Source organism: Lemur catta, chromosome 21, assembly GCF_020740605.2.
Source record: "Lemur catta isolate mLemCat1 chromosome 21, mLemCat1.pri, whole genome shotgun sequence".
NCBI lineage: Eukaryota > Metazoa > Chordata > Mammalia > Primates > Lemuridae > Lemur > Lemur catta.
Window position 1 is genome coordinate 27,790,609 of NC_059148.1, and position 27,810 is coordinate 27,818,418.

Here is a 27,810-nt window from a genome sequence, read left to right on the forward strand (position 1 = left end):
AGAGAGAGAGAGAGACAGGTAAACACAAGATCCTAAAAGCTTCCAGAGGAAGAGGAAAATTAACAGGTCACAAAGAACAGGTAATCACAATGGCACAGTCCTTCACAGCAGCATCACTGAAAGGTAGATGGTGTGAGCAATGATTGAAACTGATTAGAGCAACAATTTAAAGTATTTCCCCACTTAAAACTTTCTACCCAGCTAAATTACCATTTAACTGTGACTGCAAACTATATAAGTTTTCAGATATGGAAGGTCTCAAAATTTGTTTCCCATGCATTCTTTTTCTCAGGAGACATACTCCAGTAAAACAAGGAGTTAAATCAAGAAACGTGAACACAGGATCCACAGAACAATAGATTCAGTACAGGAAAGAAGCAAAGAAAATTAATTCCCAGGACGACAGTGAAGGCAAGTCCTCGGATATGTGTCTATCAGACCTAGGGAGCAATCAGTTCAGAAGGAAGCACAGGCATGGCCAGCCTGGCACTGACCTGTAGCCTTCATCATCATGGGAGGTGGGGAGGGTGCTAGGCAGATGGAAAACTAAGCAGATCAACAAAACAAGGAAATTATTAACTTTAAGAAAAATAAAAGTTATAAAAGGAATGTAATCACTGTATATCACAGCTTAGCTTTGAATATTTAAGTAGACACAAGAGATATCAAAGACTGATTTAACTCTAAATGATGATGTATCATATTTTAAATCCAAGACACCACTGACTATAAATCATATTATTTTATGTACTACTAAAAGAAAAAATGCTAATTAAAATATGACACTATGGTGTACAGATGCATTCCAATTTCAGAGGTGTTAAAATGTAAAAGAATATGCATCTTAGAATCAATTTAATACATGAACCACATTGGAGGGGGGGGAGAAGTGTTTGTATTGGAACAAATGGCATAAGAAAGCCAAACCGTGATCTTGCATAGAGGCAGTCAACATGTTTGAAACTGACAGAAAAAATGAAAGTGCAATATTAGTATATTATTTAGAAACACAGAGAAAAAAATGCTAGAAGAAATAGCTAACCGAGCCAAAAGTAATGGCCTCTAGGGGTAGGGGACTACAAGGCGAGGAGGGGGAAGACTTGCTGTTTTTCACCTGAGATTTGATTATTTAAACATTTACATATATTACATTCACAAAAATAAATTTTAAAAACCAAAGGAAAAGGTAGCAAATCTAAAGCTACTAGGTAGAATATTTCAACAGCCTAAATACTTTCAGATTATTTATATACCATAATAAATAATCTCAAAAAGGACATTAAAATTTAGGAAAAAAAGTGGAACCTGAAACCTAATCCAATTTCAATGTTATACAAATCCAAATTTTAAGTAAAATTATATCAAAGTGAAAAAATTCAATCAAATCTGCTCTAAATCTGATTTATAGCATATTACTGTGCCAGACCCACAGATGTTAGGATAGCTTCAAAGTTGACCTGCTGGACACAGAACAGCAGGGCAGTGAGGCCATCCTTCTAAAGCTCTGACTTCTTGCTGCGAGGTAAGACACAACCTGCTCCGTCAGGAGGGTATGTATTTGCAGCTGTGGCAAAGTTATGGAAAAAGTCATAATAGCTCGTAAAAGTACATTTTCTAAACATATTACTTCTAGCCAACCATGACGTTAAGCTGCCATTATTTGTTACTTACATCTTGAAACATTTTATTTTCTTGTTTTAGCCTCGCTTCTTTATCATCTGAGAGTTTGTAAGCATTCTCAAATGCTTCTTCTAAATCCTGCAGTCTAGATTTTAGTCGAATGATGGTATTGTCTTTTTCTTTATTACTTGTTCTCATTTCCTCAATTCGTTCCTGCAAAATTTTGGAGGCACTGCTGGCTGCGCTGAAGCGTTCTCTCAAGTCATTCTAAAAAATAAAGATCAACATAATAAATACTTTTAAATGAGAGATGTCTCAAAAGCAGCAAATTATTGGCATTAAAATATAGAATAAAACAATGTATATAAATGGAAGTGAACAGTATTTTTTTACATCCTGGGACAGTCTAGAAAGGATCACTCTACTGGAATAACAGCTCCAGGTAGGCAGACAAAAAGCGTCTGAGGCACTGTGTTCAAGGACTTGCCTAAGACAGTGTCTCCTGTGGATCACTCTGAGGAAAAAATAACCATGGCTATTAGGGAAGTTATTCTGAAAGTAGAGCTGGATTTTGTTGTCCAACATTAATATTTAAGGAAGGAAAAAGCATTTCTTACCCTATGAAAATAGAGAAAATTCAAAATGCATCTGATATATTAATATTCATTCAACAACCATTTTGGAATACTTGCTAGTTGCAAGGCACTAGGATGCTGGAAATATACGATTAACAAGACAGACAATAGTCCCTAACATCATAAAGTTTACAGTTTAGAAACAGATGAAGATAACCAAAAAAGCAAAGACAGAAATAACACGTGGAACAAAGTAGGCATTTTCCATCCAAATTTTGTTTATAAGGTTATATGTCTCTCATCCACATCCACATTCATTTTATGATAGCTTTCCATCATACATTTTATAATTTAACAAATATTAAAAATTAAACTTATAAACACGGACTTTGAGAAACTGACCCTTAAAAGATTGTTTTACACTAAAAGATTGGGAACCACATGAATAATAAAAGATCTTTGTTCAAAAAGGAAAAAAAAAGTTATGTGTAGAAGAATAAAACTTGGTAATGAATGAAAAAAAGTAATTTAAGAATAAAAGTTTATGCACTCCTAGTTATATGTGCAAGAAAACTAAAAACATATGCACATAAAATCTTGCACACAAGCATCCATAGCAGTATCATTCACAATAGCCAAAAAGTGGAAACAACCTGATGAGTGGATAAACAAAATGTGGTCTGCCCTACAGGGCAATATGAGCTAAACATAAAAAGGAATGAAGGACTGACATGTGCTATGCATGGACAAACCTTGAGAACACTATGCTAAGTGAAAGCAGCCAGACACAAAAGGCTACAAAATGCATGACTCCATTCATATCAACGTCCAGAATAGGCAAATCCACGCAGACAGAGTAGAGTAGTTGTTGCCAAGGGCTGGGAGGACAGAGCATGCGGAGGCATGGCTAAGGGGTGTGCGTTTCTTGGTGACTAGGGAAAACGTCCTAAAATTGATTGTGGTGATGGTTGCACAACTCTAAATATACTAAAACCACTTAACTGTACCCTTTAAAAGGGTGAATTTTACTGTATGTAAATTATATCCCAATAAAAAAAATAAAGACTTTAAGAGGATAAAATGTACAGTATCATGAAGCCAGCAGCACTGAAAATATAAACTTGAGGAGACTTCCTTAAAAAGATGACAAGAAACATACAACCAACGTTATCATAAAATTATTCATTTGTCTCTCCAGTTCAGTCAATAAAAATGCTTTTTAACATTAAGCCACGAGAACCATTACCAAAAAAAAAAAAAAAAAAAAGTACTTACCACTTCTATTTCCAGTAAGTTATTCTTATTTTCAAGTGTTCTGACTCGACTAGTAGCTTCACTCAAAGCACTATCTAATTGGCCACATCTAAAAACCATAAATTTGGTAGGTTCAATTAGAATATAAAATTAAATATTTTTTAAACTATTACATAAATCTAAGTGATTTCTATATATTATATAAAACAATTTCTCTAATGTTAGCTAAGACCCATGATGCCCTTTTAGTAGAATATATCCCAGTGAATCTGAAGACATTATACTGAGTGAAGTAAGCCAGTCACAAAAAGACTAAGTACTCTCTGATTCTACTTATGCGAGTAGTCAAATTCATAGACACAGAAAAAAATAGAACACTAGTTTCCAAGGTTTGGGGGAAGAGAATAATGGGGAGTTATAGTTTAATGGGTACAGTTTTGCAAGATTAAAAAGCACTGAATCCTAACTCTCTGGCAGGCCGAGACGGGCGGATCCTTTGAGCTCAGGAATTCGAAACCAGCCTGAGCAAGAGTGAGAGCTCGTCTCTACTAAAAAAAAAAAAATAGAAAGAAATTAGATGGACAACTCAAAATATACATATAAAAAATTAGCTGGGCACAGTGGCGCATGCCTGTAGTCCCAGCTACTCGGGAGGCTAAGTCAGGAGGATCGCTTGAGCCCAGGAGTTTGAGGTTGCTGTGAGCTAGGCTGACGCCACGGCACTCTAGCCTGGGCAACAGAGTGAGACTCTGTCTCAAAAAAAAAAAAAAAAAGTACTGGAGATGGATGACGATGATGGTTGCACAACGTGAACATACTTCAGCCACTGAATAGTAAAATGGTTAAAATGGCAAATTTTCTGTTATGTATATTTTGCAGTTTGAAATTAAAATTTTAAGATATAGAAGACTGCATAAAATAGGTTGATCTTAGTTATGAAAATAAATCTTTATCCACACAGATGCATTATGCTTTATAGAATGATGTAAAAAATTAAGTGTGAGAGGTTGAGTACAGAGGTTGAGTAGGGAGACTTACATTTTTTTTTTTTGAGACAAGGTCTCACTTTGTTGCTCAGCCTGGCACCATCATAGCTCACTATAACCTCAAACTCCTGGGCTCAAGTGATCTTCCTTGCCTCAGCCTCCCGAGTAGCTGGGACTATCACAGCGTATGCCACCACACCCCTCTAATTTTTCTATTTTTTATAGAGATGGGGTCTCAGTATGTTACTCAGGGTGGTCCTGAACTCCTAGCCTCCCAGAGTGCTACAATTACAGGCATGAGCCACCCCACCCAACCCCAAGACTTAATTTTCATACTACATCGTTCCATACCACTTCAAACTTAACATGAATATATTATTCTTATAATTAAAGACTTTGTCAAGTTAATTATCACAGACACTCAAAGTAACAAAATACACAGAAGAATTCAGGTACCATTTTGACTCTGTTTAATGAGCCATTGTGAATAATATTTATTTAGCACCAATTATACACCATGTCTACATAAAGCACTTTACATTCATCTACATAATCCTGTGAGTTAGGATTATCACTGGTCCCATTTCACAGATGAAAAAACAAAGCCAGAAGTTCCTCACTAAAAGTCACATGGGGTATAAGCAGTCACACTGGGAGTCTAAGCCAGGCAGTCTGGCTCCAGAGTTCAAGCTCCTAACCACCATGCACTAAAACCTCTCAGAGATGAAATACGGACAAGACTATTCTTGAAAGATCACTTTAATAGTGAAGTATAAGTGTATTAACTATATTTGACTGTTTTCATTAACACACAGATTCTGTTCTGCCAAAGATCACTGTCTCCTGAGTTGCAACTGTGACATAATAATCTGATATCACAGCTGGCCAACAATATAAGTGTTAATGGCCCCATTTGCAGTACCAGTGGGATTCTCCAATTTACAATTTTAAGTTGGAAAAAATGGGTGTGTGTGCTGATAACACTGGTTTTTGTCTTAAGGGAATCATTTCTCCAGTTCTAAATGATTGCAAGCTTCTCATTCTGTTTCTGCTGCCCTCTAACACACAGCTTTTATACTGTAAACCAGATCAAATCCTTTTTGGGAAGTAGTAGAAAATAATGCATTGCTGTTTATTTGCATGGTAGTTACATTTACTCAAGCACCCAAGATTGCCACTGTTATTAACTATTACAACATAGCCATTTACTTAAAATCCTGACTTCCAGTTTGCTCCACCTGCATTTGCTCATTGCTCTATGCACTCCAGCATCTTCTAGACATAAAAGTGTTTTAATTAGCTATCATTTATAGTGGTTGCCTTCTTTAGCATCCTGTCTTTAATCTTAAATCCACTGTTTTCTTCTTCCGTAATTGTTTTCCAACAGGAAGTACCTACAGTCATCTCTGCCTTCTGTTAAAAAAAAAAAAAAAAAAAGAAAGGAAAGAAAAAACAAATTCCCCTAACCTGCTATTTTGCTATCTACGTTTTTCTTTTTATCTTAAAAAAAACCTAAACCTGGGCCAGGCACTGTGGCACATGCCTATAAAACTGGCACTTTAGGAAGCCGAGGCAGGAGGATCACTTGACACCAAGAACTGGAGACCAGCTTGAGCAATATAGTGAGACCCCGACTCTACAAAAAATAAAAAAATATTAGGCCACGCGCGATGGCTCACGCCTGTAATCCCAGCACTCTGGGAGGCCGAGGCAGGAGGATCACCTGAGGTCAGGTGTTCGAGACCAGCCTGAGCAAGAGTGAGACCCCCATCTTTACCAAAAATAGAAAACATTAGCCAAGTGTGATGGCACAGGCCTGTAGTCCCAGCTACTAGGGAGGCTGAGGCAGGATGATGGCTTGAGCACAGGAGTTTAAGGCTACATGCAGTAAGCTATGATGCCACTGCACTCTTGCTGGAGTGACAGAGTGAGACTCTATCTCAAAAAAAAAAAAAAAAAAAAGAATAGAAAAAGAAAAAATTAGCCAGGCATGGTGGTGCACACTGTCCCGCACTCAGGAAGCTGAGGCAGAAGGATCACTTGAGCCCAGGAGTTTAAGGTTGCAGTGAGCTAAAATGATGCCACTGCAGTCTAGCCCAGGCAAAAGAGCGAGACTCTGTGTCCAAAAACAACAACAACAAAAAAACCTAAACCTGGCATCTTTTTTTTTTGTCTGGCTCTTTCAATCACTTCTCCCTACCATTGCAACCCCATCACCAAAAGCAAAATGAAAGCTGTAGAAATGTCCAGGAATAAGACAGCCATATTAACTACCATGGCAACCAATAACTACTTAGTATAAAGGCTACTTTTCTCATGATTCTAAAAGTTAAACTTAACTGGATGGAAGATTTTAGTTCACTCCTAAGCTCTCTGAAAGTGGCTTTTATCTTTTCTGCATCAAAGAAGACCTCCTTGCTATCATCTAAACCTGCAATTTTCAGTCTGTTTAAATCTCATTTAATTGTAAAGTATTTTGCAAGGACTCTATTACTAATACCAGTGAAAACATCAAATTTTGTGACTGATTTTCTCTAAAATAGGTATAAAGCCATCTCTAATATAAAGCCAGTCTTCCCTGCATGTCTGTTGGGGTTTTTTCTTGGGGGGGGTTGTTTTGGTGGTTGTTTTGTTTTTGAAACACAGTCTCACTCTGTTGCCTGGGCTAGAGTACAGTGGCATCATCATAGGTCACTGCAACCTCAAACTCCTGGGCTCTTTGATCCTTCTGCCTCAGCCTCCTAAGTAGCTGGGACTATAGGCCTACACCACCATGCCTGGCAAATTTTTCTATTTTGTGTAGAGATGGGGTCTTGTTATACTGTTCAGTCTAGTCTCAAACTCCTGGCCTCAAGTGATCCTCCCACTTCAGCCTCCCAAGGTACTAGGATTATAGGCATGAGCTACCACAGCCAGCCTCTATGGGTTTTCTTTGAATGGGATAGTTGCCTCCACACGTTCGTGAGAACTACAGTATTTTAAAGTTATGCGTGTCTGGGCATAAGAAAAAGTGGAGAACTGTCACAGGACATAAGTTATAGACTTATCAGGGATTCCATAGTACTAACCCTTCCATAAATGACATCACTTTGCATACATGAAATCTGCTCAACTGTTTCAGTATTTTCCCTATATGAAAAAAATGGCTTTATGTCAGTGTATTATAAGAGATTGGTTCAATCTTTAAAAATAATTACTTAGGCAAACATGTCTCTGTATTAAAATTTCAAATCCAAAGTATTTGTCTTCAAAGTGTTTTATTATTACAATATATTATACTTTTGTAGAAATAATACCTTCAGGGTAGAGAAACACAAACTTCACAGTAAAATTATAAGTTTTACCTGTCTACAAGAATTTGATTGGTTTTTTTCCAATCTTCAACTGCAGAAATTTCTTTTGCCTCCAGCTTCCGTTTCAAACTACTTATTTCTGATTCATAATAAGCTCGAAGATCTGCTATGTGTCGGGCATGCTTTTCCTTCAGATTCTGCCTAATCCTGTTGGTGAGAAGTAAAAAAATACATTAGTAAAGTATATCCTTTCTCTCTATCCCATAAGAGAAACCAAGATCACAATAATTCTCATAATTAAAAAATAGTATATTTCTTTTGCACATCCACAAAATATGTAAAAGATGAATATACAAAAAGTTGACAATATGTTCCTTGAGGTGTTCTGAAATAAAAAAAAAGTTGACAATAAAGTAAAAAAAGATTAATTTTTATATGCTCTATCTTAAAATGCTATCTCTAAGATTTTATACATTATTGAAGTTCAATAAAAATCATTTCATCATTCAGACATCACAGAAAATCTATTCACATTACAAGCCATTCACTGAAATACATACTTGGACATTATCACAGGATCTTCCACGCAAGTCAGTGAAATGCACTCTGGGACCCCGCTGGGTGTACCTGGAAGCTGGGACGGACTGACGGAGGCAGAAGCCACCATGACAGTGTTTTCTTCATCCACAGTGTTGACTGAGATATCATTACTGGTGATAGTATATACAGAAGGAAACGTGGAGCTGGTCCTGCTTTCGTTTTGGAATGCATGACTTTTCCAAGAGTCCACTGGGCAAGCTTTTGTATTTGCAGGATATTTGGGGAATCCAGATAACTGAGAAGCAATATTACTTGCTTGTGAAAATGAGTCTATGTCAGAGTGACTAGACATACTAGGTTCTAGAACAGAGTCTGGTGAAAAGGATACTCTGTCATCAAGGGCATTCAAAAAGTCATGTGGCTGAATCCCTGAAATCTGCTGATTTGGCTTCATGTGTAATGAGGGATCTAGAGTCAGTACCTGAAAACCAGATAGACAACAGTAAGGTCTTACCCTCAGTACTCGGTTTTTGTCTTGCTTGTTTTTAAATGAGTAGGCTTTAGGTCTCCTAGAGAAAATAAAGCTTAATAGAAGTTAGAGTCAGGAAGCAATGTTCATTTTCATTCTGCAGACTGTTCACAACTTTACCTCTGGAGGACGATTTGGGTTGGAAGCAGAAGTGAGATTCCTCTCAGGTAACTGCTTGTTTTCCCTTTGTTTTTTATGATAAATATCCTTCAGGGATGGTAGCTTCATCTCATTACTAGTATTAGGCTTTAAAATATAAAACAAAATTATTTAAATGGTATTATCAACAATGAAAAAAATCGACTGGTACCAAAATCAGCACCATAAAAATACTTTTGAGACATTTTAAACAAATTGAAAATCCAGACTGTCAGACTTACAAGTGTTGAAGTCACTGCCTATTATTAAGAGTCTCCTTCAGAATCAAATCATTTTCCTATCTCCTAAAAATGAATATTAAAGGGATAATTTCACCTTAATTATTAATATTTAGCAGCCTGTGAACACTTGTAAAGAATAAAATCATTGGTAGTCTCCCCACTCAGAATAAAAATCAAGTTGTGAGGTAAGAAAAGACTTCATAATGAATGATTGAAGCAGGATGAGAAAATTCTGGCCAAATTAATTTCGTGTGACTCAGGGATGAGTATCAAGAGTTCCTCATTGATGTTGTGATAGACATGTTTTTTTAAAAAACAGTTTGCAGACAAAAAAGTGTTAAGAAGGTTACCCAATGAAAATAAACCCCTTTTTTCATAAGTAAAATAAGAAGCTATGACCCTTTTCTTCCCAGACAGGGTCTCATTCTGTTGCCCAGGCTGGAGCATAGTGATGTGATCATAGCTCACTGCAAACTCGAACTTCTGAGGTCAAGTGATCCTCCTGGCTTGGCCTCTGAATAGTTAGGACCACAGGCACATGTCACTACACCCAGCTAACTCTTTAAAAATTTTTTGTAGAGATCAGATCTTGCTATGTTGCTCAGGCTGGTCTCAAGCAATCCTCCCCTCAGCCTCCCAAAGTGCTGGGATCACAGGTGTGAGCCACGACTCTAATTTCCAAAGCTTGAAATCAGCTAGCTTTTCTATGCTAGAAATGCAAAGAGGTCAAAGCTCCAAACATTAAATCATTGGGCTTGCTGGGCGCAGTGGCTCAAGCCCGTGATCCTAGCACTCTGGGAGGCCAAGGTGTAAGATTGCTTGAGGTCAGGAGTTCAAGACCAGCCTGAACAAGGCCAAGACCCCGTCTCTACAAAAAATAGAAAAATTTGCTGGGCATAGTGGCTTGTGCCTGTAATCCCAGCTAATCAGGAGGCTGAGGCATGACGATCACATGAGCCCAGGAGTTTGAGGTTGCAGTTAACTACTATTTCAAGGTGGGTGTGTACCAATTAACCCTGGGCTTCAAAGTTAAACTTAACATTGTCTCAAATGACATTGTAGATTCAACAAGATATACACTGAAAGCACTGAAAGAACACATTCATCTTACAGCTTTAAACTTACATCCCATTCCCAGACCCTACACAGGCTGCAGAGCACCATGAATTAATATTTTTTGATGAACTCTATAACTAGCTTATGAATAAAAAACAATTAATTATACTTTTAGTGTGTAAATTAAAGGCATTAATTTGCTAAATCTAAACTCCTAAAATGTACAATTCCCATAATCCTGCTTTGGAATTTTACTCTTTACATACCAACAAACTAAAGCAGCCTTTTTAAGACTTAAGCTTATGACAAGCAGCAGCACTCTGGCTACAGCTGCAGCCTGGGCAGTCCTTGCTTGGGTGAACAGCTGGAGTTATTCTATTTAGAACTCATGGTAATAAAAGGTAGCATTGTTCACCACTTTTATGTTTTCTTTTCATATTTTAACGTCTCTGAAGTGAGGATGCCTCTTGTAATTAATAGAAGACAATCCTGGAGACTACAATGGAACACCTAAGGGCCAATATTTAAGGGAAGGGTCAGTCAGATGTGTTTAGCAACAGTCTCCATCTGGGAGTCAAAAGGAGGCTAGTCCTACATGATTACTAAGCCAGGTAAAAACTCAGCACCAAGGCCTTTCGTTCTTTTCTCAAGAAATACTGGGCCAGACACAGTGGCTCACACCTGTAATCTCAGCACTTTGGGAGGCCAAACCAGGAGGATCGCTTGAGGCCAGGAGTTTGAGACCAGCCTGGGCAAAACAGTGAGACCCCTGTCTCTATAAAATTTTTTTTAAAAAGTTAGCCAAGCACGGTGATGCACACTTGTAGTCCCAGCTACTCGGGAGGCTGAGGAAGGAGGATCACTTGAACCCAGGAGATGGAGGTTGCAGTGAGTTATGATGATGCCATTGCCCTCTAGCCTGGGTGACAGGGCAAGACTCTGCCTCAAACAAGAAAGAAAAGAAAAATAAATCAGTTTAAAAAATAAAAAAATTAGCTGGACATGGTGGTACACACCCATAGTCCTGCTACTCAGGAGGCTGAGGTGGGAGGATCACCTGAGCCCTGACAATCTCTTAAAAAAAACATACAACAACAACAACAACAAAAAACACAAACCCAAATCACCAATGCTCTTGGTGCCCTGAAGGAAGATAGCATGTCGGAAAAACACAGAAACCAACACTGAGTTGAAAAGAGAGAGGTGTAGGCCTCTGAGGAGAAGTTTTAGCCACTCTTATTTCACTTGTTTTTCTTTTTAAAATATGTGTAAGAGTTATATGACAAAAAAATCTGTTTACGTCTAAAAGCTCTTCCTATAATAAAATATAAATTCTAAAGTGGTAAGAAAGCATCACATCATTCTGATTCTTAAGTTTCGTTTGTTGGTAGAATATGAAATGGGAAGCCTTAAAACTGACGGCATCTGAGACTGAGAACAGCGCAGCGCTAACGCACTGCTGCTGGAGAGAAGTCCCAGGGAGCCCCGCAGCAGCAGAGCCTCCAGCCCTCCGTGCACCGCCCACCTCGCCTCTCTGCCACTTCATGTCTCTTTGTGTTCATCCCCTCCCTTTCCTCAAGTACGGAATGTCGGTTCCTGTCACACTGCGGTACTCTAATGCATACATTGCACTGGAGTCCCCTTTGCCCCGTCTGTACACATCACTTTTACATGTCTCGTGGTTACTTTAATTGGATCTCTTCTTTTCCCAACCTACACTCTCATTACCTGATCAAAATACTTAAGTGAAATATGCACACTGATGATGTACACATACCGAACAGTTTAATTTTTTGCTCTGAAACTTAAGAAGTTGACATTTCTTGCTCAAAGAAAATTAATACAACAAATTAAATTGCTCATAATTACAGTACAAATGGATCAGTGGGAGGTGTAATAGGATGAAAAATCAATACCAGGTCTGGGAAAAAGCGAGGAAGTTAATAGCCGAGGATCTACTATATATAAATTAGTAGGTCAAACCATTTGATTTCACTAAACACTAACCAATATTTTTAAGTCCATTTTTAAGTAGTTTCCTAAGATTACACAGTGAATAAATGACAGAGACAGAATTTGAAAACAGTAAGTATGATTCTAAAGCGCATGCTTTTTCCAGTATTTCAGAAGTTGAAAAATAAAACATTTATAATGGAGTACTTAACAATTGTAAAACACAAATACACACAAACATACAATGTGTTTGTAAGTTACCTGCCCGGGTAACATATCTATGGAGGATGATGGTACAACAGTCTTCTCTAAAGTTTCAGGCAAAGAGTGATACGTGTCCTTCTCCTCTAGTTTCCAGTAAGTCAGTCCTAACGTGCACAAATACACAGAATAGAAAAGTGTGAACAAAGAGAACAAACGAAGAAACTGGTTTTTGGCTATCTGGTTAAAGCAAGTTGAATTTTGATGGGAAAAGAGTCACATGAATGCTTTACCATGTAAGAGTCCTCACTTGATACTAATATTTAAAGCTGAAATATTATTAAAAGTCAAGATGAATTAGCACAATTTAAAATGTATTTTAAAATAGAGTAGTACAGAGCAGTACAGACATATGCAATCAATGCAAAGAATTCAAGAATTCAAATGTTTACTGAGCACCTATAGTGCCAGGCTAGGGAGGCAGGAGGAGTAAGACACAAATAACAAGTAAATTATACCCTATATAAAGCAAGTGCGAAGGTGGTAAGCACTCTGATAAAATTTTAAAATGGGATTAAGGGGGGTTTGTAGTTGCGGGGGCTGGACACTATTTTCAAATAGGCTGATCAGGGTTGGCTCATTGAGAGTATAACAATTAAGAGGGAGTTAGGCATTTTAGTCATGTATGAGGACATTCCCCCACAACGAACTTATGATGGTTCAATTTACAAATTTTTTTTTTTTTTTTTTTTTTGAGACAGAGTCTCACTTTGTTGCCCGGGCTAGAGTGAGTGCCGTGGCATCAGCCTAGCTCACAGCAACCTCAGACTCCTGGGCTTAAGCGATCCTACTGCCTCAGCCTCCCGAGTAGCTGGGACAACAGGCATGTGCCACCATGCCCGGCTAATTTTTTTTTTTTTTGTATATATATATATTTTTTTAGTTGGCCAGACAATTTCTTTCTATTTTTGGTAGAGACGGGGTCTCACTCTTGCTCAGGCTGGTCTCGAACTCCTGACCTCGAGCAATCCACCCGCCTCGGCCTCCCAGAGCTAGGATTACAGGCGTGAGCCACCGCGCCCAGCCAATTTACAAATTTTTGACTTTACAATGGTGCAAAAGCAATGGGCATTGAGTAGAAAATGTACGTTAAGTACTCATACAACCATTCTGTTTTTCACTTTCAGTACAGTATTCAATAAATTACATAAAATATCCAACACATAAATAGGCTTTATATTAGATGATTTTACCCAACTGTAGGCTAATGTATATGTTCTGAGCACACTTAAGGCGACACTAAGCTATGATGCTTGGTAGCATGGTATACTAAATGCATTTTTTTTTTTTTTTTTGAAACAGAGTCTCGCTTTGTTGCCCAGGCTAGAGTGAGTGCCGTGGCGTCAGCCTAGCTCACAGCAACCTCAGACTCCTGGGCTTAAACGATCCTACTGCCTCAGCCTCCCGAGTAGCTGGGACGACAGGCATGCGCCACCATGCCTGGCTAATTTTTTCTATATATATATTTTAGTTGGCCAGATAATTTCTTTCTATTTTTAGTAGAGACGGGGTCTTGCTCTTGCTCAGGCTGGTTTCGAACTCCTGAGCTCAAACAATCCACCCGCCCCGGCCTCCCAGAGTGCTAGGCGTAAGCCACCACGCCCGGCCCTAAATGCATTTTTGACACGGTATTTTCAATGTCCCATATTTATCAGGACATAACCCCAGTAAGTCAAGGAGCATCTGTAGTAGAAAGTGAAGTCAAAGAGGTATCAGGGCTGGATCACCTGGGCCTCACAGGCTTCTATAGGACTGTGGCTGTTATTCTGAGGGACACAGGCAGCCACTGCAGAGTTTTGAGCAGAGGAGTCACATGATCTGACTTTTCTTTTAAAAGGATCACTTTGGCTACTGTGTTGAGAACAGATTGAAGGATGTAAGGGTGGAAGCGGGGAGGCTGCTTAGGAAGCTTGCAGCCACCCAAGTGACAGATGAGGGGGGCACCACTAGGGTGGTAGCCGTGGAGGTGGTGAGAAGTGGTTGGATTCTGGAAATTTTTGCAAGGCAAAGCTGATTCATCCTGATGAACTGGATGTGGGATATGGAAAAAAAAAGGGTCAGTATATAAAGCCATTAAGACTAGAATAAGCTTACCGTGGCATGTAAAAAGTGGCTCACAGAGGGTTTGAATTTGTTAATTCATTTTGGAGCACCTGAAAAAGGCTAAGATGATGTTTGCAGCTATTTGAGATCACTGCAAAAGTACTTCATTCTATCTTTACAGAAGTTGTGACAAATTAAGTAAGAAAGTTAGGGCTACCAGAGGAACACCACAACACATAAAACACTGACAAAACCATGATAATATATTGTATCTGATTATCACCCCATGATGAGAAATGTAGACAAGTTATTTAAAAAAAAAAAAGAAAAAACTATTTAAAAATGTAAGTACCATACCTGTTCCTGAATCAGACATCCAAGAATTTGGAGTTTCATCTGGTTTACTGAGATAAAAACCACAAGGATGTGAAGCACCAGCAAAGTCAGACTACAATTCAAGAAAGAAAACTATTGGTTGACAGCTAAAAATCATTAGGCACAAACTGCTGACCCAAGAGCCAGGCATCCAACCCAGACAGAAACCTTCAGAGGGTTCATGAAGAAACAGTAAAGCCTGGTTTCCCCATGTTTCAAGAATGCAAAATGATAGGAATTAACAGTAAAGGATTTTCTTTTCTTGTATAATTTACAAAAGTTTATTTTTTGTAAGTTATTTTCTCTGTGGAGCTAGAAGGAGAAAATTGGGGGCAAGTGCCATTTAATGAGTTCAGACCTAAAATGTAGTTATAATTTGTCACCTACTTCCAAAAAAAACTTGAGGTGCATAAAATTAAAGTCATTTAGTATAAAAGTTCATATAAAAGCCACAATAATTCATCTTTATCATTACAACTATTAACACAATAAGTCAAATTAACTCTGAAAACCACAAATGAGTAATATGAACCTAAAATATTAGACTTTTATATACAAACAATTGGTTATTAGTCACAAAAAAGGCTAAAAATGCTTACTTATCAATTCTAATAAAAATTCTGAGCAAATCTCTCCTCACAGTATCTCTGACATTGTCACAAGAAATCTATTTCCAGAGATACGTGGCAAGAACATTTCTATCAGAATTTTTCTTATCAGTTCCATTAACAAACTTTTAATTCCTGTTAAAGTATACAAGTTGTAAATGCTTACAAGCATCCACGAACCCACTGCAAAAGTGAGAACACACTGAGAGGGTAACATTCTACCTGCCAAGAACAGGGTTTAATCCATCAGCCTTATAAGGTACCACTTAGCCTCTTTTTCATTGAGAGAAATTCCTAAGTCATCTTTTGTCTCATAAAACTCCTACCTGTTTGAATTTGTCTCAGTACTTAAGGCCGGTAAAGGTGACTGGAGAAGTCTAAGTCAAATAATCCCAAATAAAGTATTTTGTCTTCGTCCTGATTCTGAGGTGCAAATTCAATGCTCTTGGCTGACGCCCACAGTGGGCTGCGGCGCTTACCTTACAGAGCGGCCTGCTGCACTCTTCAGGGCAAACAAGGCATCCAATGAACAAAACAGGCCCAGCTTTTAACGAAAAATAAAAGTAGGGTGCAGTGAAAAGCCCTTCTAAATGTAAACTCTCTTAGTCCAAGAAGCTGGCCTAAGCCTAACACAAGGACCTTCATTAGTTTCAATGTACTAGTCCATCTGAAAAACCTCCAAAAAGTCCTTCAGCCTGTGAAATGTGAAAGTCAAGTCTGTCTAAGACAAAGGTCCAAAGAAACAAAGAACTACTTGAGCTCTGGAAAACTCTTTTGCTAAACAATATACAATTTTAAGATACACTTCAAAGTAGCTATTACCAAAAATAAGCTATTAATACCAATGTATAAAAAGAAAATTAGATCAGAAGAGAATTCTGGCAACAAGCATTCCCTGATTTACAAAGAAACTAAGAACAATGAGAAAAAAAGGAGCAAATAAAGAGGAAAGTTCCAACTTTTGTAAATCCAGAATTATGAAGGTAAGAAATGCATTTCAGGAATGCTGTCTGATTCACCAACCACAAGCGCAAAATCATTTAAAGCTCAGAAATATCAAACAAATTTGATTTTCCCTAATGATTTAATACCAAATATATTATTCACCTAAAAAAAAAAAAAAGGAAAAATAAAGCTTGTCCAGGAGATGATCAATAAAGAGAAAGACTCAGCGGGAATCGCTGCCTGCTCAGAGCCTCTACTCTCCCCGACTAGTCACGGGAGGCAGAAGACCTAGCAGAAGGCTATTTCTCAGTCCCCCTGCCAGGCCACTGGGCAGCAGAGCTGGCTGAGGGGGAAAGTCAGGCTAGACCAGCAATTCCCAGACTTTACTGCACATCAGAATCACCTGAGGTTTAAAACTCGTGATGCACAGGTCATGACCCTCAGTGAAGAAGTCAGAACACCCGGGATCAGCAGTCAGGATAAGTAGATTTTTAAGTCTCCTCAGGTGATTCTAATGTACTGCAAAGTTCAGGAACCCTTGGGCTGCACCAAATATATATTGAGTTGCAGACAACAAAAGACAGCAAAAAACCAGTGAATCCACCAAGGACATAACCACAAACTCAAAATATGTCAGAAGTGGAAAAGTTGCCACAGAGTTTTAGTTTTAACTTAACCTTAAAAAACAGAAGAAACGAAACTACTATGTACGAAAACATTCTCCCTTTATGCCAACCTGTTCCAATGAAAAAAAGCAGTTTTTACCCCAGTCTCCAAATGTTTTTATGCTATCATAACAAAAACGGATATACCATCCTTGATGGCATGCAGGGCCAAAACAGCACAACTAGCAACACAGTAAACCTAAGGGCCTTTGTGGAACAGAACTACCAACGTGGTACTAAAGGGCTTTCCGAGGCCACAGAAGCTTTTGTGGTTCATGGAGCTCTATTTCCTTCACCTTCCTCCTTTTCAACACAAACCTGAGAAAGTTCAAAGAATGGCACTATCAGAAAGCCTAAATATCATGAATTGAAGAAAATTTATTGTCATAAAGGATAAATAGTGCCTTATGAAGGCTGAGGGAAGTCTTATGACTTCATTAACAAATCTTTTTCACAGAATGATGGAAAGACTATGTTTAGATGATCAAGACATGATCAATTTCTAAAGGTATCTTGTTTGTTCAGAGAACAGATTTTGCAATTTCAACATACTGTATTAAACAATGCTATTCTGTGACAATTTAGGCCAACAAGTGCTATAAAGATGTACTAAAACTTAATTAAATTTCTTACAATTTGGATTATAAGTTCAGTATTGTTCAAATTTCAACTTTTTTTTTTTTGAGACAGTCTCCTCTGTCACCCAGGCTAGACTGCCGTGACATCAGGATAGCTCACAGCAACCTCAAATTCCTGGGCTCAAGTGAGCCTCCCACCTCAGCCTTCTGAATAGCTGGGACTACAGGCTCGCGCCACCACACCTGGCTAATTTTTTCTATTTTTAGTAGAGATGGGGTCTCCCTCTTGCTCAGGTTGGTCTCAAACTCCTGGCCTCCATTGATCCTCCCACCTCCGCCTCCCAGAGTGCTGGGATTATAGGCCTGAGCCACTTCACCTGGCCTACACGTTTCTTATAAAGGCTTCTTAAAGTATTCAATATTCAGTATTACTTCTTACAACCTGATAGTAATATAAATTATTTGAATGTTTTTTAAAAACAATTAAATGGATTACTCTCTGGCAATGTAAACATTTGCAGTACAAAGAGAAATAGGACCTTTATCAATGATTCATTTTTTATAGTATTTTATCCATCATTAGCTTTGATTTCCAGCTTACTAAAGAAGCAATACTTACAGCAAATCATTATTTCCAATCTTTTGAGACAGCAAGAGAAAGATTAGTAAATGAACAAATTAACAATACCAAAGAAAGGGAAAAATATTGTTGATAAACATATAGAAAGCCCAGCATAATCACTGGTAGCAGAAGCATGCCAGGAGAAAGTGACTGGTCACCTACTTTCTCAGCTGCTGGTTTCTTGCTTTGCTCATTTCCTGGCTTAGATCTTGAACATCCGTCTTCTACATGTGCTCTCTTTGGTTGGTTCTGCTTCAGCTTTTGTGCCCATGACGTTATAGATTTACTATTTCAGAAGAAAAATCAAATTTAGATGCTGTCATTCACATATAAAGCTAAACACCAATAGATACTGTGTCAGGAGAAAACGGTTTGTTTTTTCAGTGAAAAGATGATGGATTTTTATTACTAAATAATTCACTTTCCTTTTTCAATTTCTTACTATCAAAAGCAAAGTAAACAAAAAAACTATTTAAGACCAGCCTAGGCAACGTAGCGACACCTGCAACATAGCAAGACCCCATCTCTACAAAAAATTTTTGAAAATGAGCCTGGTGTGGTGGTGCATGCCTGTAGTCCAAGCTACTTGGGGGCTAAGGCAAGAGGACCACTTGAGCTCAGGAGTTCAAGGCTGCGCACCACTGCACTCCAGCCTGGGTGACAGAGTGAGACTCCGTCTTTAAAAAATAAAAAAAATTTTAAAAAATAAAAAGACTAACAGTAATTACAATACATAGCATCTGTAGCCATAGAGCAAAAACCAGCACATTTGTACCCCCCAAATGCTAAACCTCTCTCTATAGTAAAAGCGTATTTATTAGCGTATTTATATCAATACTTAGTAAATAAGATTTGTATTGCTATACAGCTAAATACCTTACTTTAGATGACACATTTCAGAGATATAAAACTGAAAAATTAGAATAAATTACAAAATTTTAAAAGATTTGTTTTACAAACATTCATCCACAGTTTACTAAAAAGTCTCCTGAATCATCAGTCATCAAAATGTCATCAAACTTACAAAAATTCTTCTTATGTATAAAAAAATAAAATTGGGTATGCCTGTATATAATTTTTGGTTGCAAATCACGTGAACATGTGTGACAAAATTCCACTTTTTTTTTTTTTTTTGAGACAGAGTCTCGCTTTGTTGCCTGGGCTAGCGTGAGTGCCGTGGCATCAGCCTAGCTCACAGCAACCTCAAACTCCTGGGCTTAAGTGATCCTCCTGCCTCAGCCTCCCGAGTAGCTGGGACTACAGGCATGCACCACCATGCCCGGCTAATTTTTTCTATATATATTTTAGTTGGCCAGATAATTTCTTTCTATTTTTTTAGTAGAGATGGGGTCTCGCTCTTGCTCAGGCTGGTCTCGAACTCCTGAGCTCAGAAGATCCACCAGCCTCGGCCTCCCAGAGTGCTAGGATTACAGGCGTGAGCCACCGTGCCCGGCCAAAATTCCACTATTAATACAGTCCTGTCCTCTAACTTTTGGCAGGTTTATGATGACTAGAAAGTAAAGGCATTTTTCCGGCAAGGCTTTCTTTAAGAGTTTAGTAGTCTTATAACATTGCTAATGGGAAGAAAGTCATTTCTCCCTAGTATATAGTATGCTTTGTTTATTTCAATTTCCTACAGGCAACAAATAAAAGATTTTTTTTTTTTTTTTGAGGCAGGGTCTCACTGTATTGCCCAGACTGGTCTCAAACTCCTAAGCTTCAGCAATCCTCGTGCCTCAGGCCTCAAGTACCTGGGACTTCAGGCACATGCCATTATGTCCCACAAAAGACTTCGATTTTTTTTTCTGGTAGAGACGGGGGTGTCTCACCACATGCCTGGCCAAGAATTTGATTTGACGGTAAAACCAATAAATGTTCAAATACATCTCATTCTATTCTAGTTCAAATAAAAGGGACTCTATTTACTAGATTATAAATGTCATAAACAGGCCAGGCATGGTAGCTCACACCTGTAATCCTAGCACTTTGGAAGCCCAGGCATTTGAGGCTGCAGTGAGCTATGATGGCGCCACTGTACTCTAGCCCAGGCAACAGAGCAAAAGACTGTCTCAAAAAAAATAAAAAATAAAAGTAATAAACAAATAAAACTCCCTTCAGTGGAGAAATTCTACTTACCTATTTGCTTTTCCACTGTATACTTCAGAAATCTTATTTTCACCAAGAAAACTATGCTCAAATTCACCAGGAAAAATGGAAATATCTTCCTTTAAAGATGCACCAAACTCTTCGGTAGTCTGTATATAAAAACCCTTGTTTTTCACGCTGTCTACAAGCGAATCAGGCTGCACTACAGGTGCTACGTACTGTCCTTTACAAACATCTGTGTGTTCCATGAACTCTTTAGGGTCTTTAAGTTTGTATGTATTTAACTCTGAGACACAAAAGGTACCATACCCACTGCTCACTGAGCTACTGTCCATGTTACAGTCTGGTTGTGATGAGGACATTTCTTGATGCATTTCAGGTTCTTTAGATTTAGGGTAACTGATAACAGAATCATTTCTCTCACTGTTTTCAGAAAAAAAACCCATTTGATTTTCTGAAGATACTTGTTTGCATGAAGAACTTCTATCACAGGAAGTCCAGGAAACATTACTCGTCTGTAATTTGACTAAATTTTTTATCTCCTCTTGTATACGCTGGAAATAAAAAGTTATAGATTTGGATAAGAAAGTATACTAAATATCACATTTTTATAAATGTTATGAAAATATCATGTTTCAAAATATGACAAAATATTACCTTAATGATAATATGTTTTATCTTTAGTTTCTAAACAAAATTGATACAATGTATTAATTGGTTTTTCTGCAAATCTTACAAATATAAAAAACAAATCAAAATAAATGACAACTTACTTGAATTTGGTTGTGGAACTGTTCCTGCTGGGCAACTATCTGTTCTTGGCATTGTTTTTCAACCAAATTGAATAGTTGTAACCACCTGGTCTAGTAAATTATAAAATATGTTAGTTAAAAATAATTTTTAACTTCATGTTTCATAGAAAAATTCCTCCAGTGACAAAGGGCCCTTTTTAAAGTATTTTTAAATGTAAAATTTATAAGCCAGATTAAACAGTTATAAAAATATATTTAATGCAAAATATCCAAGGACATAGGGGTAGCTCTCTCTTATGTAACCTGTGATCTGGGTACATCTTATTTTTCAAATGGAATCTTAATTTGATGTCATCTGCTATCATTTCTGATTAATCAAGAACTGGTAGTTACACTTTATATTTGTCTTAAGTTCCTCACTCCTTTCCTCAAAACAGCTAACGATGTTCTTGAACACTAACATGTACCCAGAAAAAGTATCCCACATCCTAAAATAGGAAATAGTTTGTTATTATAAGAATTTAACCCCTAATTTAATTTATTTGTTTTTCAAGTAAAAGACCCTTTTAACATCAGATATCACAGTGTTTCCAAGCAATGCAGAGCTGGGGAAAAAAAGGAATGAAAAAGTGACTTAGAAAACCAATGGAACTGCCTGTGACTCCTTTCACAGCCCCCTTTTAGGTTACGGTCCATCCTGATTCACAAGAGCACTGTCCTAAGGAGAGTATGCCAAAATATGACAAGAGAGGGGAACTGGAGCTCTCCAGAAGGATAAATTCAATCTTAAGCCTGGTATCCTTTCAGTAATAGACTGTATGCAATAACACCCAATATCATTAAGTAGCTACCATGAAAACTAGCTTCCCCGTTTAAAACCTTTCAACATCTTTCCACTCCTAATCCTTCTTTACAGGGCCCTGCACTGTCTGGCTCCTACACACCTCCAACTTCACCCCACCCCTTCTGTCCCTTGTTTGCAAAATGCCTGCACCACCTGCCCTGCGGTTTCGGCCCCTTGAGCATGCCAAAACCGTCTCCACCTCACAAGGGAGAAAGCATACTTGCCGTGCTCTCTACCTGGAAAGCTTTCCCCACAACTGACAACGTGACTGGTGTCTTCCCATCCCACAACTTCAGCCTGTCACCTTCTCCAACCATCCTAACAGTTCCTCTCTTTCCTGTCACCCTATTTACTCCCTTCACAGTGTTTATCACAATCAGAAAGTATCTCATTTGTTCACTCTGTTACCTGTCTGTCTCCCACCCCTCCCACTCTAAGTCTCAGCGCTCCACTAATCTGTGTGGTCCTGGACAAATTAATTTCTTTGTGCTTCAGTTTCCAAATTTATAAAATGGAAATAACATCTCATAGGTCCCCAAGAGGATTTAATTTTAAATTTAAAGATGGTGCATGTGAAGCAGTGATCTCAATGGGGAGGCAACTGCATTTTAGAAATCTATAGGGTTATGGTCTTCATAGAGGGAGGGGGCATCACTGGCATGTAGTGGGCAGGGTCCAAGTATGCAAATCATAGGACAGTCCGCCACAATGAAGAGCTATCCTGTTCACTTTATATTATAAACTATCTTGCACTGCTCTCAAATCACCAAAACCAAACAAGTTTCAGAATTTCATCAGAAATTGGTCACCCTTTCAGAAAACCATGTCACCAGTGGAGGTGCTGCTCATACTACCTGGATCATCAACACATCACACTGAATCAGTCTGTGTTTGCAGCTGCTGCATTCACAGAGAATCTATGTACAGGTCAACATCAGACTATTTCATTGTGTCTTCCAGTGAAGAAGTGATTGAGCATTTACATATTATAACTTTTAGTTCTCCTTTATATCACATTTAGGATAGTATATTGATTTTTTAAAGTGGGTACAGATAGGTTATATTATCTATGAATTTCATAGTCCTAGCTACTCAGGAGGATCACTTAAGCCCAGGAGTTTGAGGTTGCAACGAGCTATGATGCCACCATTGCACTCTAGCTTGGGTGACAGAGCAAGACTCTGTCTCAATCAATCAATCTATAAAAATATACAAATTCAAGAAATTTTACTGAAATGGCCAAGAAGTATACATCATATTATGTCCAAGTTAAAAGTATCTTTTTTTTTGAGACAAAATCTCACTCTGTCATCTTGGTAGAGTACAGTGGTGTCATCATAGCTCACTGCAGCCTCAAACTCCTGGGCTCAAGTGACCCTCCTGCCTCAGCCTCCCAAGTAACTGGGACTACAGGTGCATGCCACAACACCCAGCTAAGTTTTCTATTTTTTGTAGAGATGGAGTCTCACTCTTGTTCAGGCTGGTCTCAAACTCCTGGCCTCAAGCAATCTCCCTGCCTCAGCCTCCCAAAATGCTACGATTATCCAACTAACATTCCGTTTTTAATCTCATCATTTACAATGCCATTTTAGAGGTCTTTGGCATTAGCATATACTGATTGTTATATAGAAAGAACATTAAAAGTATATAAACTCAATTTTTAAAGTAGATATTAATAGTCATTTTTATAACTTCAATAATCATGGATAATAAACATAAGTAATTACACTAAGCAGTGGCTGCTACCGAATTCCTAAACCAAGTAATCTTTCATTCCACTTACTCAACATTCTGAAAACAACACAAATTATGGCTCTAAAAGTATGATTAATGTTTAAAACAAAATCTAGTACTAAGAGTGTAATGTGTTTTACACATTTCTATAAAGCATTACTAAATCTAGTGTTGGGAAAGTCTACCTTGAGCATTATTCTATGAAACAAAATTTACATAAGTATTCTTTTAACTGTTAAATTTTTATATCACAATTTAACCGACAGACCAAAGAACCACTGATCTGAAAGTAATAGAATGCAATGTATCACAGCTGAAGGTAATAAGTTACTAAATAGAAGCCTTAATTTATAATTAGAACATTCAAAATATTTCAAAGTGAATTTTTTTCCAAAATGATAACAATTCCATATAAGTTATTTAACACATTATGATTACTAACAATTTTAATAATTTTCAGATTCTCAGTTCTCTGAAAAGACATTTTAGTTCACATTTAATATACAAATTAGTACATCTAATCACATGTATTTAAAAAAATACTTTCGATTACCTTTTCCACATTTGTTCAATCTTGTTCCACAATTAATATACTTGACATGTTAGCAATAACTTAATTGTCATGCTCTTCAGGATGTAAGTTTCTAATAATTAAGAGTTCAGCAGAGGTATGTTTAAATATAATTAAAATTCCAAAAATAAAACTAGATACCTCACAGTTTTTCCAAAGTTCGGAGTCAGTCCTTCCACTGTTTTGTAGCTCTTGCATTAAAGAAGTCAGGACTTCAACTGTCCCTTGAATGACAGATGGTCTGGTCTTCCCTGAGAAAGAGGATACCCCATTTGTACTAAGGTGGGGACTACTTCTGTTGAAACATAAATAATTCAAATGGTTTTCTTCATTCTACCAAAGTGTTGAATAATTCAGCAGTTCAAGATTTAGCAGAGCAGTACAAAACCACTGATATTTAATCCTTCTAATGGCACCTCATTTGTTGAAAATCTGATAAGTTTGTCCACAAAACAGAAATAACAGTGAAAAGACGGCACTGTGTAAGAACACAAGAGAAAGACCTCTAGAAGTGAGAGAACAGTCCAAAGTATCAGCAGAAAATAAAGTTTGTGCTAAACAGTAAGAAAAATGCCCAGCTTCTCTGATCTAAATTATTCCAGAGGATTATCTCACCCCACTTTAAGAACAGCCCTTCATTGTGTAGTCGGGATTCTTTTTCTACTGCCTAGAATTACAGTCAAATCCCATTAATTGGATCCCCTTAATTTGGTGCGATAAGCTGATGCTTATCTCTGTGCTATCACTGAATAAAAGCTGCACCAAGCAAATTAGCAGCAAACATTCACGACCTATTTAGCTTATTTATGTGTAAAACAGCACTGCTTCCTTCCGGGAGGACTGCTTTACCAAAGCTGAGATGAGTTTACTTCAGATGTGTTTTATAACCAAAGTATAATTCAGGACATTAAAATTTGTTTAAAATCCAGTCACCAAAAGGTCATTTTCATTTATTTATTACATGATACTCTGCTTTGTTTCACAAAGAATTTTTGAAACGAGAACACTGGTGAAAATAGTAAAATTATAAAGTTAGGGGCAGATAAAATATTAATAAAAATTCAAAGGAAAGAACAACATAACATGTTGTGGACAGGGGTTTACACAGTCATTATGACTGAGTTTAAATGTGGCCAATTTAACTGCCAGTCATGATGAAAGGGCGACAAGTTCAATTACATAACTTTCATTAGCAAGGCCTATTTAGGTTCCTCCAGAAAAAAAAATCAAACAGTATGTTCTAAAGGGAATTTCTTCTAGAACTGGACTTTAACGGGGCCACACAGTGATTCAAGAAACAAAATGTTGGCCAACTTTTAGCAAGTACATATAGATTACTGTAGCTGACATCTATTTTGGACCATTTCCCAAGTTTTTGAAAATTTCCTCTCACCCTACTTTAATTTATGCTTTCTCGTTTTATTTTACATATTCTTCTAAGCTGTCTTAACTTCCTCCTGAAAAGGGCAGAGAATGAACAATTTTAAAAAGCTATTTATTATACCCAATTTAAGCCAGGTGTGGTGGTGCGCACCTGTAGCCCCAGCCATGCAGGAAGCTGAGGCAGGAAGATCGCTTGAGCCCGGGGTTTGGAAGTGGCAGTGAGCTATGGCTGAGCCACCGCACCCAAACCTGGGCGACAGAGTGAGACCTCATCTCTAAAAAATAAAATAAAATAATAATAATAACAAAGCTATTTGCCTCTTTATCAGGAGGCCCCAGAATGCTGTGTTTTTCCCTTCTTGTACCTGCTTTTTATAGGTGATCTCCTCTCCGATGGTCCCTGCCTCTTTGCTATTTCTAAGCTACTATAAATTTGGAAACCAAATAATCAAGCTTGGCAGACTATGTGCAAATTGAAAGTAAACAGGCTCTGATTAAAAACAAACCATGATAATCTGTGTCGGGAGCCATAAAAAAAAATTTTGAAAACAACCAACCATGGAATACTTTAAAAATAAAATGCATGAAGCACATTGTTTGATAACATCTATTTTGTCTACTCAGACTCTGCTTTTTGCTTACTTCCTAATATTCAACTTTAATTGCTATTAATACTTTCCAGATTGGTGAAGTATGTCTGCAATGTAAAACATTATTTGTATCACTAATTTAAAAATGTATAAATAATATTTAAGCAATTAAATTTTAAAGATACACTTGTAATTTACCAAAAACAAAAGAAGTGTAAAGGAAACTACAACTAGCAAAACACGTTTTCACAACGTTCCTCATGCAAAAGTACATTTCTTGGAGAAATGAAAAACATGGAAGGACTGAAACTATTCTTAAATAACTATCCTTGAACAGTTCCCAATCATAATTCTTTTTTTAAAACAAATACAAATCAGTAACTATAACACTATTTGGTAAAGTTGGTAAACTATGCAAATAAAGCTATTGTGATTTGCTGTGACGTTAAAGAATATCTACCCCCTTTTCTTACCTATTGGTATTTAAGTTCAGTCCAAGAGAATGGGGAAAATTTTTGATATCAGATTCTACAGAAGATGAAGTTTTCTGTAAGGTTTTCACCAGGTCAAAATCTCCCATAATGTACAGAAATTGTTATACTCTTTTATTTGAAAATAAAGGTTCTTTGACTGTTTGAGGAAACTGAATCCGTGTCATCTTCAGATGCTTCATCGTCTACCGGCATTTTCAGTTGCTAACATTCACAACCACGAAATATCCTAAACTTCCAAGAGAGTCTGAAAATGAATGAGGAAAAAAATACTACCATAAAAGGCCACTAAACCTAGCAAATGTCTTTTCATGGCTTTGGAAACCTTGACTTCTTTCTTACAAATTGACATCAAGGATAGCAACATAATTCATAATAACCAAAATGTTATTATCAAATGTCCATTAGTAGACAAATGGATAAACAAATGTGGATTATCCATATAATGGAACATTAGGTACCAATAAAAAGGAAAGAAACATGCTACCATGTAGATGAACATTGAAAACACTAGGTAAACAAAAGAAGCCAGTCACAAAAGACCATATACTGTATGATTTCATTTCTATAAAATATCTAGAATACACAAATCCATAAAGACAAAGTAGATTAATGGTTGCCAAGAGCTGGGGGAAGGAGAGAATGGGAGTGACTGCAGTGGGTATAGGGTCTCTTTTTGGGATGATGAAAAAGTTCTGGAATTAGATAGTGGTGATGGTTGTACAACCTTGTGAATATATTAAAAACCACTCAATTGTACACTTTTAAAAGGGTGAATTTTATGGTATGTGAACTATATAGTGCAAAAAAACCCACATTAAAAGTAATTTGGAAAAGTAGCATATTTTAATATCATATTTCAGAATTTTACATGTTTAATAATTAAAGTTATAGACACAATTCTATTATGTAACAATTGGAATACTTACAGGCCTTGTTCATTTGTTTAATAAATTATACCAAGAATACATGCTGGTTTACATAGTGACTAGAAGAACTGAACTACTTCATATCTAATTTGCATTAAAAAGAGCTAATTAAACAAGTTGCCTCCTC

The 27,810-nt window shown here is 37.3% G+C and overlaps 1 protein-coding gene across 10 annotated transcripts in view; it reads right to left on the reverse strand.

Annotated features, from left to right (window-relative positions):
* The window catches only part of MPHOSPH9 (M-phase phosphoprotein 9), a 43,773-nt gene that overhangs the window by 14,566 nt on the left and 1,397 nt on the right, over positions 1–27,810 (reverse strand). For 7 of the 10 annotated variants that reach the window (XR_006730744.1, XM_045534948.1, XM_045534949.1 and 4 more), the window contains exons 2-13: positions 26,737–27,001; positions 24,432–24,541; positions 21,163–21,252; positions 20,420–20,943; positions 18,446–18,569; positions 14,848–14,938; positions 12,448–12,554; positions 8,918–9,043; positions 8,289–8,749; positions 7,780–7,935; positions 3,471–3,558; positions 1,672–1,887 (exon numbers count right to left, since the gene is read on the reverse strand). Coding sequence is in view for 9 of the 10 variants with exons in the window: in XM_045534948.1 (XP_045390904.1) it covers positions 1,672–1,887; positions 3,471–3,558; positions 7,780–7,935; positions 8,289–8,749; positions 8,918–9,043; positions 12,448–12,554; positions 14,848–14,938; positions 18,446–18,569; positions 20,420–20,943; positions 21,163–21,252; positions 24,432–24,488 (2,040 nt within the window). In the remaining variant the exon portion in view is untranslated. Of the gene's footprint in view, positions 1–1,671; positions 1,888–3,470; positions 3,559–7,779; positions 7,936–8,288; positions 8,750–8,917; positions 9,044–12,447; positions 12,555–14,847; positions 14,939–18,445; positions 18,570–20,419; positions 20,944–21,162; positions 21,253–24,431; positions 24,589–26,736; positions 27,002–27,810 lie in introns of those variants that run through there. The other 3 variants (XM_045534947.1, XM_045534953.1, XM_045534955.1) reach the window with 3 other exon arrangements.